The sequence below is a fragment of the Centropristis striata genome, chromosome 7 (assembly GCF_030273125.1).
Source record: "Centropristis striata isolate RG_2023a ecotype Rhode Island chromosome 7, C.striata_1.0, whole genome shotgun sequence".
Taxonomy (NCBI): Eukaryota; Metazoa; Chordata; class Actinopteri; order Perciformes; family Serranidae; genus Centropristis; species Centropristis striata.
Window position 1 is genome coordinate 37,004,194 of NC_081523.1, and position 18,202 is coordinate 37,022,395.

Sequence of the window (18,202 nt, forward strand, 5' to 3'; positions counted from 1 at the left end):
CCCTAATACGGAAGAACTACAAAACGAGAGGTTTAGGGAGTTGTAGTTTTTTTTAATAAAACAGGGTTTCCCCTAAAATTGGAAGTTGGAAATACTTAATTAGTGGCTTTCCAGGGGTTTGAGGGGATGTCAATCACATTTTTGGCATCAGAATTTAAATATTGTCTTGTTCAATGGGCGATTTGTTATTTTTTCAGCATATCCTAAACCCCCCCCACTCCCACCCCTTAGTGACTATGCTCACATTATAGTCCATGTCAACACCTTTCTATAACAGTAGGTCTCATGTCTGTAACCCTTTTTGTCTCTTAGTTATAATCATTTAAATATGCCCCAGGATTAAGGTTCAAAGGTCAATATCTCAAAGCAAGAATATTATAGAACCTTGAAATTGATACATCTTACTCTCCAGGCCAAGACCTTTCCGGTGATGTATTTGGTTTAGCTCTATGACAAAGTTTTATTTTTTTTTCAAATCTTGGAAATCTGCCCTAACAGACTTAGATTCCCACAGCCCTTTGAGTGCTCTCAGTGCGAGATGTACCGAGAAGTGTACGGTCCTATATGTGGCCCTGTGGTAGTGCCCATGAAAAAGTGTGGCCCCCTCCAGCATTAAAGTTGCCCATCCCTGCTCCAGAGGGTTAATATTGTGGTTATACAGTGAAATCCTAAATTCTTTGCGGTTGTGTGTTGAGAAATGTCCATAAACTGTTATTTGCCCACATAGTTTTTCATGAAGTGATAAATGTCACCCCAACCTTTCAAGGATGCTCCTGTCATGGTATCATTCATCATGGTACTACTCACCTTTTACCAACTGTTTCAAAATGAGTTGCTGGCATCAAATTCAAAATAAGCATAGATTTACTTTTATTTCAGTTGATAAGGTAAAACATTAAAAATAATGCCTTTGCACAGTTTTCAAGTGAATATATGTCAAAAAGGATCGGGAAATTATTGGTGGCTAGTGTCTCCAGGGATGGCAACAGCAGCTAGGGCTGGGCGATATGGACCAAAAGTCATATCCCGATATATTTAGGCTGAATATCAATAAACGATATATATATCCTGATATTTTTATTGCAAAGTGAGAGCAAATGTTCAGTCAAAGCCAAATATGAACTGTCACAAGTAGTTTTATTGAAACTGTTTATTTAAGTGAACATAAATACTGTATAACAACAGGAGAACCTATAAAAAAATCTTAAATAAAAATAGCCTATGAAATAAAACAGGCCAATCTTTTTCTGAAAAAAAAAAAATATTTATAAGAGAAAAGAATAACGAACATTAAAAAAAGAACTAAATATGACAAACCCTAGTAAGGGCAGCCTTTATATAAAAAAGAAAAAAATTGAACTCTATCGATATATGGTCAAATTCCATAGAACATTTAAAAATATATTGATGTTTTTTATCTCAATATGTCGCCCAGCCCTAACAGCAGTCTGTCTGTCTTACCTTTCCATGCAGGCTTTCTCCTAGTTCAATGAATGGAAGTGCAACTTATTTTGTTGCAATCTTTAAGAGTTCTTTATAGTTAAATGTCCTTTTCTCTAAAGCTTTATACAATATGTTGTATTCCCTGTAAGTGTTATATAAGCAGTTATCAGAGTCAAGTTCTATTTTTGCTTAGTTGCGTTACTAAAGCTGTTGATAAACTAAAGTGGGATAAAATGCGTTATGTTGTTCTTTATAGTTTCACTGAGATAAGAACTCTGAAAGGTGAAATTTCCTTCTGACCTCCTTCAAGTCTCACTGCAGCTGGACTCTAGCGCCATCTTGTGGCAGCAAAGGAGGGTACACCATCACAACAGAGCAGAGGTAAATCAGTTTTATTTCATGAGACCATTAAAACCATTAAATACCATAAGTCACCAACATGAGACTCTTGACGTTGTGATACATCACAGGTACAGCTGAGCAGGATGCTGGTGTTTCATCTGTTTTCAAATTGTGGATTCAAGATATCAAGAGATAAAGACAGAGAGAGACCTGCTTCTTGTTCTCACGCAGCATTTACCAGGTCAGCATTAGTTTGTGAACAGTCTGCACAACAGAGCCATGTAAAACACTAGAGAATTAGCTCTAATGTAGCATCCCTTTTATACCTACTTCTAGAAAATGATTAACCAATCTGGGTTATCAAAAATCACATACAGCTTTTATTGGTTTATTTTTGATTTAAAAAAAAAAAAGAGTGAATGACATAAAGCATTAAATAAATAGCCGCTAAAACAACAGATACTTCCATTAACTCAGTGGTTAAAGGCTGTTGCAAATATACATAAAGGTTAGACTATGTTGACTATTTACAGTTTATAATGGGATCATTTTTGACCTCTTTGAGTTCAAACCTTGTACTGTAACAGCTGACAGAGGTGGGAAGTGACAGACACAAAAACTTTTTTTTTCTGCTCATAAGCTGTGACTGCAGAGGCCTTAGATTTACATGGAGCCAGCAGTGGGAGGCACAGAGGGCTGTAAATGATCTCTCTCAGCTGATTGGCTGAAGAGCCTGATCTCCCATAGCAACCAGAGTACAACAGCTGACCCTCGTGGTTTGTTTACTGAATCATAGTACAACGTCTATACGCTTAAACTGCAATGTCTCTAACTTACTGTGAGCTAAAACACAACAAGGAAAGCATAGAGACGATCTGTTAAAAATGATGACACTGCAGAACACAAATCTACAAGTTTGTGTTGTGTTCCCTTCTAAGGACCATGTATTGTTCTTAGTAGAAAACCCACATGGCTGCAAATGCAGTCGGCTTCAAAAGACTTTTGGACTCTGTGCTGTAGCCAGCAGTCCACGTTTTGAAACACAACACAGGTCAATTGTGAGTTTTGTACATAATCGTTTTATAAACTGAGCTATTACAAACCTCTCCCTCAACACCAACAAGGAGCTGATTACAATATTTTCTGAAGAACTAAAGCAGTGCTAAGTGTATACACTCAATAAACTATCTGACAAATTAAAAAAGAATTTCTGTGGATGATTACTTTTTCTCGATTGTCTTGACTACGACGTAAGTGGAAGCCCTATGAAAGGAATAAACCCACATATGGTAACATACATATCCAATAAACAAGTCGGCCTTTCATTAAATATAGTGACCTAAACTTGGTACAGATTTGCGTTTGGTGCATTTGTCCAATGTCAGCAAAAACAACATGTTGCCTGATATCTTTTAGAAACTGCATTTTCATCTTTTAAACTATACAAACTGCCCTGGACACATACGTGATAACATACAAGACAAACATGATGTCTAGTAAGACACTCATGATTTCCATCTATACACAGTAAAGTGACTCTCTTTGCTAAAATGAAATACCTGTTAACAGTTAAACAAGAGGAGCTGATGTGGTGATATGAAGCATCCTTTGAGGATGGGGACAGTGTTCTTGCTGCTGTAAGGTGAAGACCTCAGACCTTGAGGACACTTTTGTTAAATTCCTCACAAAATGATAAATGGCTACGCTGGATTTGTGTTTAGAAAGGCTCTAAAAGCTCCTGTGTCATTAAAGTTCCTTAAACCAAAGCATGAAGTCCTTGAATTCCAATATAAGCATGAACGTTACCAGAAAGAAATAACTCCAAAGTAGTAAAGATTTCCCCAGACAGCAGTTATTAGCTGACTCTATATATTACTCTGTATACTGTGCAATAACAAGGAGTTGGTTTATGATTGTATATACATTAAATGTGTGCGAGTGTTTATGGCTTTTTGGTGGGAGTGACTATAGGAGGCAATGGGGCACTGGTAGGGATGACTCCGGTGGCCAGCAGGATGATGATGAGGATGATGATGAGGACGACCACCACGATGACCACGATCAGCTTGACGTTCTTCCACCAGTAGGTGCGAGCCACTTTCTGAGACGTCTGCTTGAAGTGCTGAGCCTGAGCAGGGAGGAGACCAGAGAATAAAATGAAGCTACACACTGATTTTTGGCAAAGTGGTCCGATTCCCGATTAAAACCAATGGAATTTCTGCTGTCGTTTTATTCGGGGTTGCTACACTGTAGCAGTGGTCAAATTCAAGCATTTTTCAAGGACTTTCAAGGTAAATTTTCAAGCTTTTCCAGTATCTTACACCTGTTGTAAAGTGCATGTTTTAGATCAGTACTTACATACTAAAAGGGACTGTAGAACCTGATAATGTAATAAATTCCCGATAATGTAATAAAAATCTGCACTTGAGTCCATTGAAAATGTAATAAAACCTGATCATGTAATAACGTCCCGATAATGTAATAAAGTGCATTTCCCAATAATCTAATACACTTTTTTTTAACCAATAATGTAATTAAGTATAACATTAATGGGAGGTTATTACATTATCAGGTTAGCCTTCATTTCGCAAGTCCTGATAATGTAATAATTCCCCAATATTGTAATAATTTAACAGCAGACCACCCATTACTTGGGTTCAAGTGGTGATACTGTGTATCAACTCTAGCTCAAGAGCTCTAGCGCCACCAACAGGTCAAAGTTGAATGTTTATTAACTTTTGATCCGTTCATCCGTTTTTCACAAACGAGGTATCCATGACAACCGAATGCATTCAACAGCTTCTTGAAATCTAAAGGTGCTTGGTGTTGTACTTTATTACATTATTGGTAAAAAGTGTATTACATTATTATTACATTATCAGGTTTTATTACATTTTCAATGGACTCAAGTGCAGATTTTTATTACATTATCGGGAATTTCTTACATTATCAGGTTTGACTGAACCATACCAACACATACCTGCTCACATCTAAAGACAAGTGTTTAGAGTTTTTAGTCTCACACTGAGATTTTAGACAGACTGTCAATCTTTCAGGGTCACTATTTACAAGACTACAACTAGACTCTTTCAGCAGTTTTTACCTACCATGATTTTTTTCCCATCATGCTCTTAGTAAAACCTTACAAATGGAGGAGAAGCAGCTTTTGGCTCCAGCTGCTCTAGTGTGTGACTCAGTGGTTTGTGTTGAAAAAATAAAAACAACAAAAAGAAGAGAAGACGCCACAAAATGCCCCTCACAAAGCTGAAAAAGGGTTTCTGTTTTTATCACATGAAAAGTTAACTATTTTACAGTAAAAATAGATATAAGGAAGAATAAAGGAAAAACATTTAGAATAATTAATTCATGATATACATTTATTTCCTATTTAATAATAATGTTTTAATTGAATAATTATATTTATCAGCTCTATCAACTTTCATTTAGTTAATCATACATTAATTATTGATTATTTATTACTTATTTATGTATAGGCCTACATGTATTGATACATTTTAACTGGGTCTCCTTACTGTTCTCTTTACTAAGAAACCTCTAAATATATGACATCACTATATTTTTATTGAGGCATTATTGTGATGTTCCTTTTTCCTGGTGAAGTGGTTTTACTGGCCGGTCTGAACCGGGGACCTTTCCCCCGCTCATCTATTGGTTGGTGATTGTGTTCCGTCACTGAGACTTGAGATAATATCAAACATGTTTGATATGATCCAAACCAAGACTAGGAAAACACTGATATGAAACAGAGCAGATTACTACCTTAAACTGAACCATGGAGATGACGGGAGCGCCGTGACTCCAGTAAAACTCCTAGATTTACTAAAGACTTTCAGTTTCTAGTCTGGGACTGGGGACATGGTTTGGTGTAAGACCAGCATTAGTGGTATGAGCTCTACCAGTGAGCCACCAGGACGCCATGATGTCCCCTTTCTTAATGTTCCACTGTACCGTTTCAGTGTAACAGACATCAATGAGCATAACAACAGACCAATTTGAGTTGTTGAACAAACTCAGTGGGCAGTGATTACCAGATCTGGAACCCCTCCAACACTTTTTTCAAATTTTTATTTTCACTCATTTAAACACAGCCATAACCTAACAAATGTCCTTTTTGTGGGTCTAGAGAAGGTAAGTCTCGTCCTGCCACAGTACACAGACAGCTCAATCATGTGTCATTGATAATGGCTGCTGCTATTCTACATGCTGGTTCACTGACGGGCCTTACCGGCACAGCTAAATGGAACAGAGCCATTATTGTTATTAGATACAGCTTTTACGGCTCTGACAAGTCAAAGGGTGTGCTGTGAGAAAGGTGAGTAGTGTGAGACAGCAGGAGCTTGTACATTTTGTGCATTTTGTACATTTTGCTTCAGGTCGTTACAGTGATCGTTCCATGTGAAACAACATTTCCTGGACTATAAAAGAATTAAAGGATTTGTAGAACATGATAATGTAATAAATTCCTGATAATGTAATAACCCCGATAATGTAATAAAAATCTGCACTTGAGTCCATTTAAAATGTAATAAAACCTGATAATGTAATAACTTCCCGATAATGTAATAAAGTGCATTTCCCAATAATGTAATGCACTTTTTTTTTTTTTTTTTACCAATAATGTAATAAAGTACAACATTAATGGGAGGTTATTATATTATCAGGTTAGCCTTCATTTCGCAAGTCCTGATAATGTAATAATTCCCCAATATTGTAATAATTTAACAGCAGACCACCCATTACTTGGGTTCAAGTGGTGATACTGTGTATCAACTCTAGCTCAAGAGCTCTAGCGCCACCAACAGGTCAAAGTTGAATGTTTATTCACTTTTGACCCGTTCATCCGTTTTTCACAAAGGATGTATCACTGGAACCCTTGGGCCAATCCGAGCTCAATGCATCCTCAATGGGGTTTTTCGGCCATATTGGATTTTCCGCCATCTTTGATTTGATCAAAAACCTTCCATTAATACTTTAGTTATACTTTATTACATTATCGGTAAAAGTGTATTACATTATTGGGAAATGCACTTTATTACATTATCGGGAAGTTATTACATTATCAGGTTTTATTACATTTTCAATGGACTCAAGTGCAAATTTTTATTACATTATCAGGGTTATTACATTATCAAGAATTTATTACATTATCAGGTTCTACAGGGTTGACAATTTTCACAGACGGTGGTCAGTAAATTCCCTATGAGGAGCAGGAGGCCTTTTTCATGGCAGCCTTTAACATGTCACATGTGTATTTAATTAATTTAACTAAAAAGAAGGTTTATACAGCATGTGCAGTAAGACATTTAAAGCTCAGATAAAAGTTTGTAAGATTAATCATCAAACAAGGTGCAGCGGGGACAATGGCTTAGTAAAAAGTGCTTCAAAGAAGAGTTCAGACTTTCTGAAGTGGGGTTATGTGAGGTTTTTATCCATAGAATGTGTATTATCTACAGTAGATGGTGCTTGGCAGGCCCTTAGTTTAGAGTAGCTGTTGGAGTACTGACACAGAAAGAGCTACCTACCAAGGTTATTATAGTTAGCGACAACTAAAGAAAGAACGAAAATTAGAATTGAAAAAACATTTGCGTTTTTAAAAAAACGCTAACTAACTGAAACTGTATTTTGTGGTTACAAAACTAACTAAAAATAACTAAAATAATCGTCAAAATGTCCTTCGTTTTCATCTTTATCAACTTTTTTCATACGTAAACCTTTTTGGTTGATATGAAATCTATTTAATCTATCTGGTTTTATGACTTAATAAACTTATTGGGACTGAGATAGATCAGACAAAGGAAATAAAGGCAAAACTAAAAAAAAACCTAAACTAAAACTTAGCATTTCCCCCCAAATAAAAACGAATTAAAACTAGCAAACACACTCTAAAAATGAATTAAAACTAACTGGATTTGAAAACAAAAAATTGACAACGAAATTAAAACTAAAACAAATAAAAAATACAAAACTAATATAACCTTGGTGGTAGGCCCACTAATACACGGACTATGAATATGTACAACCAAACTTTGAAAAACCCAGACTATCCCTTTAAAAAATAATAAAACAAATATTTAACTAAAGATAATAAAATGCTGAGGTCAGAGCAAGATAAAGGCCTCACTTCATTGTTGCTCTGTAATGTCCTGATGTTTCCCACTGGTGCACAAGTGGGAGTGTAATCCCCATTTCAACCCACTCTTACCACCAACTAAAGATCAATGGTAAACTCTTGTGCTAAGACTCACCCCTGCTTGCAGGTCCTCTGACTTGCCCATGAGGTCATCCAGTCTCTCTCCTCGGGCCAGGATCCGGTCTACATTCTGCGTCATGATGTTTTTCACTCCATCTACCTGATCCCTCAAGGCCTGCACTTTGTCCTGTGGCTCCGGAGCTTCTGCTCCTTCTCCCCGCTCCTGGGATGGGACAGACAAAGGTCAGAAGAAACTGATTGAAGGAGCGTTAGTGGAACACCACAGCTTAAATCCACGTAGAAACGTATTTTTGTCATATATACAGTACTGAGTAAGAATCCATGCTGGTTTGAAGGCAAAGGGTGCTCACACCAAATATGGATTTGATTTAGATTTTTCACTTTTGCATTTTGTTAATTGATAAAAAATAAACTTAACTAGGGCTGGGCGATATATCAAATATATTGATACATTTTTTAATGTGATGGAGTTAGACCATATATGCATATATCATTTTCTTTCTTTTTATATTAATACTGCCCTTACTAGGGTTTGTCATTTTTAGTTTTTTTGTAATATTTGTTATTCTTTTCTCATATAAATATATTTATTTCAGAAAAAGATTGGCCTATTTTATTTCACAGGCTATTTTTATTTAAGATATTTTTTTATTTACATGTGCACTTTATTGAGCTTTGATTAAAAAAAAAAAAAAGTACTCCTGTTGATATACAGCTGAGCTGAGCTTTGTTTAAAAAAAAAAAAGAGCAAAAAAAGGTGCTCCTGTTATACAGTATTTATGTTCACTTAAACAAACGGTTTCAATAAAACTACTTGTGACATGTCATATTTGGCTTTGACTGAACATTTGCTCTCACTTTGCGATAAAAAATATCAGGATATATGTCGTATATTATTGTTCTGCCTAAATATACCGGGATATGACTTTTGGTCCATATTGCCCAGCCCTACTATTAACATTATTTTTTTAAAGCATTCTTATTTTACAACATTTTTTTCACAGTGCTGTATATATCTTTTTAATCATTGGAACACAGCCAATTTGAAATATGAAGAGAATCATGGTATCGCATAATCGCTTAGAAACAGTTTCGACCATGACATCGCATACGCAACGGATTAAACACGGGAGACTCAACTGTGGCCGCCGATGCTAACTGTGCACAACATCAGCAGCTGATCATAAACAAAGCAGCATGGCTAATTATGCACAGCATCTCCGCTGATCGTAAACTTAGCGATCGTGAATTAACCGGCATCACTAACTGTGCACAGAGTGTCTGGTGCTTGTTGTAAACAAACAGAGATCGCTAAGTGAACACCTCCTGCAGCAGCAGCACATACACACTGTACTGCTACAGAGCTAACTGTTAGTCCATTAACAATTTGCAGACTGGACGCTAAGGGGTTAACATCCCCTCCGGCTCTGCAGCTGAGAGAGACTGCTGCAGGAGGACTGTGCTGCTTCGACTCCTTCTTACTCTTCTTAACGAGCTACCGGCCCCGCGGCTCGTTAAAAAGAACCGCCAGCCCCCGCGGCTCGTTAAGAAGAGTAAGAAGGAGTCTCCAATAACACCAGAAAAAGTCGCTGGATTTGTCTCCAGTTGCTTTCTTGAAAAACAGTTGCTAAGGGGGTCTGAAAAGTCGCTAAATATAGCAACAAAGTCGCTAAGTTGGGAACACTGCTTCGCCGGCTTTTACAAACGCCGTGTGTTGTTGTCGTGTAGAGTACTACGTCACATCCTGCTTAGCGATCTATCTAATCAGTAACCAGGCTGTTTTCAGGGAAGTAAAACGGCCCTGGTCTTCAACGGACAAAAAAAGTCCCACTCTGGACGGCTCGTATTTAAATTAGGGGCGTTTCGGCGAGTGAGACCCGCCTCATTCCGGGTATTGTGCGGTAGTGGAAACAGCCCTCATGACTGTAATAACAGCAGGACAGTTGTGTGTCTGCGGTCTAAACTGCTCGTCAGTTGAATAGGTGCCAGTAAGATAATGTGTTGGTAGCCTACCGGTTACAAACAGACATGCTGATGGATTGTGTGTTTTTAGCTGATATAGACAAGAGAATATTTGATTAAAGAAGATCAGTGATGTCGTTTTCCCTTCATTGTTCTAAATCTATTCTCCAGACCCATCATTTTATTTATTTCCTCCTAACCCTGAATGAAAGGATGCATGTGTCTGACACCAGCACAAGTCAAGGAAGTATTTGACTCTAAAAGAATGAAACTGATGACTCACTATCAGACTTGTAATTTGAGACAACAGCAGCATGACAACAGGTGGTGGCTCTGAGAGTCCTTTCAGTCCCTCACGCTGCTGCACATGACAGCACAGCCTGCTGGCAGTCAAACCACAGACCTTACATCTCTGGGAACGCCAGCTGCAATGTCTGCACCCAACAGGAAGATAAGCTCCATCTTATACAATTGGGTGGTTGACGTGAACTCAAATTCAAAGTGAAAAAAAAAAAAAATATCAAAAATATATGTCAAATGACATACAATTATATTCCCTAAAATGTGAATAATTCAAAACGGAATGTGTCCATTTCTAATTCTTTATATATTTAGCATATTATTAACTTTTTGGTGTGGTAGTCCTAAAATGTGTCCACCGGTGCAACAAAATAAAGAATGTCATTATTTAATTCAGAGAATGTTGGACAGATAAGATAGATAAGCCCAAGGCATATTAGTTATGAATATTTTTTTTTTAATCAATTTACATTATTTTCAATGATCAATCAATGTAAATTGATAAAAATATTCAGATAAATACTTAAACTGCGTTGTACCAAAGGACTACCTTAAGACGACCAGTTCCAACACTGCACGGAAATAGTAATATTAATAAAATATTTGAGACAGAACTGATCTTGTGTCCAGAGATGTCTTCTGTCCTTCCTGATTCTGGAAGGACCCCTCTCAGTAATGGGGTGGTCACATTAATGCCTGTTTTATATCTACATAATGGCGTTGCTCCAGGAGGACACCAGTTTTGCGGACAAAATGTAATGTGTCATAATAACTCTACATAGGGACCTTAACACTTATATCCTCTAGATTCATTAAGTAAACACTCGGATGACATGCATTCAAGTATTTTAATGTATTTAGATTAATTTTTCAATAAATTACAGTTGTTTTAAGATAAGTAATGCTACCTAGGACAGTTGCACCGGTGGACAAATGTCATGTTCAAAACAGAATATTTGCATAGTTGAAGAACGATACTCATTGTTTGCAGATGGATTAGATGTAGAAGAGTGAACTGCATATTAAAACATTAATTTTAATGAAATATTATCAAATTTTAGTAATATTTGTCACTGGGAACACAAAAATTGAGCGTCACGTCAACCAACCAATTGCAGGTGTGATTTCAAAGCAGAAATGTCCTCGCATGTGGTGTGTGTGAGTATATCTACAGTGCCTTCCATGTCCCATGAGCCAGCAGCAGACTGTAAACAGAAGTGTCTCTAGGTAACAGAGCAGGTTTTGCTGCGTCACCTGCTGTCTCCCTTCTCTCCTCTTACCCTCCCCTACATTCTCACTCTATTCCTTTCTTCCTGCTTCCCTCTGCTCCTTTTTTCATTCTTTTATTTTGCTTTTTTCTAATATTTTGCTCCATTCTATCCCTTCCTTCGTTGTTCTCTTCTCTGAATTGTCTCGTCCCCTTAACCTTCCCTCTTTCTCTCCTCCATTTGTTTCCCTTTGGGCCTGTTAGTTTATACACAGGATCATCATCAAGTTGGTCTCAGTCGAACAAAACGATACTAAAATCACTTGAATCACGATACAAAAGTGCCCTCAAAACCCATGATAAAAAGCCACGGCGCTACCATCACTGTCATGTACTCAATAAATATGAAATTTTTAACTTTGAGAATCTGATAAAGCACTCAAATGTCTGCTTACTTTTTAAAATTATTAACAATGCTGCAGCTTCCCCCTTGCAAAAAAATATTACACTCTGTTTTGAGAAGTCAACAAGAACAACAAGATCTGTTTCAAGGGCTGAGTGTAGTGTACCCCAACGCAAAACTGGATTTGGGAAGTCATCATTTTCTTACATTGCCATGACTCAATGGAATACTCTGCCAACAGACATTATTTCATGTAGAAGTCCCCGAACCTTCTCACATCTTGCTAATCGTTGGCTACTGTCAAGACAAGAATGTACACATTTATGAAGTGTGTGTGTGTGTGTGTGTGTGTGTGTGTGTGTGTGTTGGGGGTCAGCCTGTCCTGTCCTGTTGAATCTTGCTTCAATGTTTCTATTTATCTATTTTATATATTGTCTCTTTGCCTTGTTCTGTAATTTTACTTAATCATTTTCTTTTTTTCTATACTCATTTTCTATGTATTGTTCCATCAACCTGCCCAGGTTCTACAGGTGGAAAATAGCAATCTGCTAGAACCTGGCCCAATGCATATTCTCTTGTTGTACAAGATTAATATTTTATCGTGCGCTGTCCCTGTTTTGAAATAAATAAATTACAAATTTAATTCATCACTCAAAACATTCTCTCACAGATTTGCTTCTATCTAGCTGCTTTTGATCGTGTACATTTGTGTTATTACTTCATTTAACATATTTTCTGCTTCTTCGTGTCCCCATTAGATCACATATGTAATCCTTCTTAACAAAAGCCTTGCTGTGCTTCCTGCTGAACTCCACTTTAATTTACCTGCCATATAAACCAGGCTCATTCTCTCTCTTTCCTCTTCCTTTACCAGGTCTTCTGAATGGCTGACAGCTATCAGGTATCAACATTCACAAAAAGAGGGAGGCAGAAACACGTCCAGCACAAGGCGTTCATGCACCAACGGCGACATTAAGTGTCCTATTCAAGTATCTTTAAGCCTTAGAGAGGAATTCACCCAACGTGTGTTCTTCTGCCATCCATGTAAAGTGACTTTAGTCCTCCAGTCAAAGTTGACAACTCAAACAAAAGCATGAGGAAAAGGCTGCTTGTAAAAACTACTGATATATAAGGAAGTGCTCTCTAAAATTTAAACCAGATGAATCAAATCTTTCCTGCTAAAATGTTTGACTTGAGCCGTAAATGCAAAGGACAAATCATTTGTCCCAGTCGGCCACATTAAATCCTCACTGCTCACATCCTAATCTAGTCAAATGTGAAACACTCCAATCTGAGAGTGCACACAAGATTTGAATAGCCACGCAGACACTAGACAGGCAGTGAGATTTTTATTTAATCAAAGTACCCTAATAAATAACGAAGGAAATTTGACACTATTAAATGCTGCAGGCTAGGGCTGGGCGATATATCAACATAATTTTAAATGTGATATGGCATTAGACCATATATCGATAGAGTTCAATTTTTTTTTCTTTCTTAGTTATTTTGTAATGTTCGTTATTCTTTTCTCATATAAATATATTTATTTCAGAAAAAGATTGACCTATTTTATTTCATAGGCTATTTTTATTTAAGATGTATTTTTATTTAAATGTGCACTTTATGGAGCTTTGATTTTAAAAAAAGGACTCCTGATGCTATACAGTATTTATGTTCACTTAATTTAAGGCGGGAAAGCATTACCACATTTCTACCATTAAAACCGGGATCGCTGGTGCGTTATTCTACCATAAAAGCCGGGAAAGAGGATACATCGTTTTGAAGTATTTGTAGTTTTTTTCACCTATTTTCGGTCTCTTGGCCAATGAAATACATCAGAATATATGTGGGAGTGTCGCAATGCAACATGGGACTTTTCCAGAGCTTTGAAATCATCACCAAAAAGACAAAAAATGACCGCAAAAAGACACAAAATGACAAAAAAAAGACACAAAATGACAAAAAAAGACAAAAAATGACTAAAAAGAAGACACAAAAAGACTTTAAAAAAAGACACAAAATGACAAAAAAAAAATACACAAAATGACCAATAAAGACACAAAATGACAAAAAAAAAAATACACAAAATGACCAATAAAGACACAAAATGACAAAAAAAAAGACACAAAATGACCAATAAAGACACAAAATGACTAAAAAAGACACAAAATGAAAATACATGTGGGAGTGTCGCAATGCATCATGGGACTTTTCCAGAGCTTTGAAATCATCACCAAAAAAAGACACGAAATGACCACAAAAAGACACAAAATGACAAAAAAAAGACACAAAATGACTAAAAAAAAGACACCAAATGACAAAAAAAGACAAAAAATGACTAAAAAGAAGACACAAAAAGACTTAAAAAAAAGACACAAAATGACCAATAAAGACACAAAATGACAAAAAAAAAAAGACACAAAATGACCAATAAAGACACAAAATGACTAAAAAAGACACAAAATGAAAATACATGTGGGAGTGTCGCAATGCATCATGGGACTTTTCCAGAACTGAAATCTTGGTGGAAGACGACTATAGCGGAGGGAGCTCAGATATAACAGCCATAAGCTCTCAAATACTTTTTGAATTTCATTTCTATCTGCTACAGAGGCTGAAAAATCTATTATTTAGTAGGAAGAGTCGACACTTCCGTTGAATTTCCAGAAAAACTTCAGGTTTTAGGGGTTATTTTAAAATCACCCAGAGGTTTTACAGGCAGTTCTTCTAGCCGTTTTAGGTCTAAATGGCTTAAATAAACAGTTTCAATAAAACTTCTTTGTGACATGTTATATTTGGCTTTAACTGAACATTTGCTCTCACTTTGCGATAAAAATATCGGGTATATATCGTATATGGATATTCAGCCTAAATATATGGGGATATGACTTTTGGTCCATATCGCCCAGCCCTACTGCAGGCTAGAGGAAAACACTGTTGGTTTAGCTCTTCCCCTCTGTAAAGCCCAATCAGTAGATCTTAAGTTCAAAGGTTTGCCTGGACTTTCAAAATGTTGAGGAGAGAAAGCAACAGTTTGATGTGAATAGCCTCCAATAGCCTTGATGCCATTGTTACATTTGACTGTCTAACAAGATTCATGTTAAGTACAAGTTAAAAGACATGACACAGCTGCTGATAGCACAACCTTCAACACGGAAGGAAAATCAATTTTGCAAGTCACTATTATTAAAATAGCAGAATTAATCTATTAAGATTTCTGAGGATCTTGAGCCCTGTTAAGTGAATTTCAGGGGAAAATGTTAAATTAAAGATATATATGTATATACACTACCGGTCAAAAGTTTTAGAACACCCCAATTTTTCCAGTTTTTTATTGAAATTCAAGCAGTTCAAGTCCAATGAACAGCTTGAAAGGGTACAAAGGTAAGTGGTGAACTGCCAGAGGTAAATAAAAAAAGGTAAGCTTAACCAAAACTGAAAAATAATGTACATTTCAGAATTATACAAGTAGGCCTTTTTCAGGGAACAAGAAATGGGTTAACAACTTAACTCTATGGAGTCTTGGGATATTTTGTCAATTTTTTAAATTATTTTCATATCTTTGTCATTTTGTGTCTTTTTTTGTCATTTTGTGTCTTTTTTTAGTAATTTTGTGTCTTTACGTGTCTTTTTTGTCATTTTATGTCTTTTTTTGGTCATTTTGTGTCTTTTTAGTCCTTAAGTTCAACATAAAATGTGATTTTGAATCTTTGTTTTATTTTCAAAACACTATCATGCTCAATAAAGAATACAAGACATTAAACTGCATCATTTTCAATTAAATTCTGGAAAAGTTGGTGTGTTCTAAAACTTTTGACCAGTAGTGTGTACATATATATATATATATATATATATATATATATATATATATAAAATTCTCACTGTACTGCACTTTCAAAATAAAAAAAAAAGTAATTGTGCACAAAAATGAGAAATGTCATTGCCGTACAAAAATAGTTGTTATTGTTGGTAAGTCTCATTGTTTCAATGAGTTATGACATCAGGAAGAAATGATGCTCCACTGCTTTTGTGGACTCCAGAGTGTTAACCTGGAATATTCTCGGAAAAGCGTTCAGTGAGCAGAAGTACTCTGTGTCCGTTCAAAAAAAAAAAAACAGTGTGATGTATGCATCGTTTTTTTCCCGAAACGCTCAAGTATGACTTAACCCTATAAAGCCTGAACCGTGAAATAATTGCCAGAAAATTATATTTTTTTAAAACTTGAGTATTTATTGAACCTGCTGACAAAAATAAATAAATAAATTTGCATATATGAATTCTAATTTGTATCATATTTGATACATCAGGTCCTTTTGTGCAATTTGTTGCTCACAGTTTGTTTTTCTTGAACTAACAAAAACATAAAACCGAACATTTTTATCCTATTAAGACTTTCCTTTTAACATTTAATTCAAATATGCAAGAAAAACATTATTTATCTGCTGATATGACGTTTTCACCCAGCAATGAACCTGTGTCATTTTTGCTACATCTGGTATTTTTGTGCAATTTGTTGCTCAGTTTGTTTGTTTTTAATCTCCAACACATGTATACATCAGGTTTTTCAGGAAAAAAATATATCAGACTGATGATGTAGAGGTCTCAACAACATGTGTGATTATTGTGCACCTGTATGGTCCTCCGCATCTAAAGGTCAACTAAGGAAATTACAAACTGCCCAGAATAGAGCTGCCAGGTTGGTTTTACATTGTTCCATAAGAACAAACACTATCAGTATGCACCGTCAACTTTCCTGGTTAATGGTAGAGTACAGGTTGGCGTGCAATACAACAAAAATTTTTAGAAACACTGTCTATTCTTTTCAACCTGTTTTCTTATATAACCAAATTGTCAGATGTGATCAGGTTCATTCTTATGTGACAAGGTCAGCTAATGGTGGTCAGATGATGTCACCATGTCCAAAATCAAATGCCTTAACCCATTGAAGCCTGGAAAGCGGATACGTCGTTTTGTAGTATTTGTATAAGCTCTCAAATACCTTTTTTGAATTTAATTTATATCTGCTACAGAGGCTGAAAAATCTATTATTTAGTAGAAGAGTTGACACTTTTTTTCCCCAGAATTTTTCCAGAATTTCCAGAAAATTAGAGGCTTATTTTAAAATTGCCCAGCGATTTTTCAGGCCTCAATGGGTTAAAGAGAACAGTTATTCATCGTGCTATCGGTTATTGGAATAATTGCCCACTGAATATACGTGAACTGAATAGTAAAGTATCTTTTAATTATTACTTGAGAATGCACTATTTAAATTTGTGAGTAGTGAATTAACATATTTACTGTATGAAAGTGAGAATTAATGTAATAGATATGAATGTAATAACTTATTCTGAATGATTTCTGATGAAGTATATAATAATGTCTACAATGTTTAATTGTTAAGTGATTTTTGTTTTGTCTTGTGGACCCCAGGAAGACTAGCTCCTCCCACTTTTGGTGACAGCTAATGGGGATCTTTTTAACAATAAACAATAAACAATGTGTATCAAATGTGATACACTTGGCTTTATAGGGTTAAGCAAATGTGCTATGAGGCTAAGGATATGTGACAAACCTGCTAAATGAGGCAGAAAACAGCTAGTACGGGGGGCACCATTTAGCTCGGAGACCAGAAAGGACACAACACCGGTTCACCTCCGTCACTAGGCAGAGTAACAGTGACATGTTTAGAGGAGTTTGGCTCCAGGCTCAGTTTAACTATGCGGAAAACACTCGTTTTTATCACTTATTGACTGAAATAAACAACCTGACAACATAATAAAGTGGATTAAAACTTGACAAACCTAAACATAAGTTTAACTCCATCAAAAAAAAAAAAAAAAAAAAAAACAGTAGCCTATTTCCACCTAATTCTATCTGGTTCCTGCAGAGGGAAAAAATTAGGCCATTTTGTTTGACTTCTTCTCCCAAACAACGAAAAGTAATCACTTTAAGTCATACATACGTCACTTTCCGAGCAGCTACAATAGTTTTACATTGTAACATAACTTATTATTTGAAGAAATGCACCTGTTGCTCGTCTTGTGTGACGTTTAACAATGTGGCGGCGGAGAGACTTTGTAAAGAAAAAGCTTCCCCCATCATCACCTACCGGATCAATGTCCATGTTGTTTAACAGAGCTCCGATCGAACCCGGTGGATCAATTTACCGCTGAGTTCACCCAGCGATTTAAAAACCTTTAAAAACTCTTTTAACGATGTGAGAGTTTGATGCTCCACCACAGCAAATATGTTTCCTCCTCTGTTTAACTTCCTGGTTGTTTTTTTTCCCCGTCAAACTGAATTCCTAAGCGTC

At 36.2% G+C, this 18,202-nt stretch overlaps 1 protein-coding gene across 1 annotated transcript; it reads right to left on the reverse strand.

Moving 5' to 3' along the window:
* Nucleotides 1-1,819: 1,819 nt before the first annotated feature.
* vamp8 (vesicle-associated membrane protein 8 (endobrevin)) lies at nucleotides 1,820-18,202 on the reverse strand. Its single transcript, XM_059338064.1, has 3 exons — nucleotides 17,999-18,202; nucleotides 8,052-8,219; nucleotides 1,820-3,913 (listed from the first exon to the last, which is right to left on the reverse strand). Exons 1-3 carry the CDS (start codon nucleotides 18,011-18,013, stop codon nucleotides 3,728-3,730), a joined length of 369 nt encoding a protein of 122 aa, XP_059194047.1. The 5' UTR covers nucleotides 18,014-18,202; the 3' UTR covers nucleotides 1,820-3,727.

Excerpts from the sequence above, each read along its gene's own strand:
- vamp8 (XM_059338064.1), bottom strand. Across the intron at positions 3,914-8,051 it reads CAGAGGACCTGCAAGCAGGG|GCTCAGCACTTCAAGCAGAC; the intron begins GTGAGTCTTAGC and ends CTCCCTGCTCAG.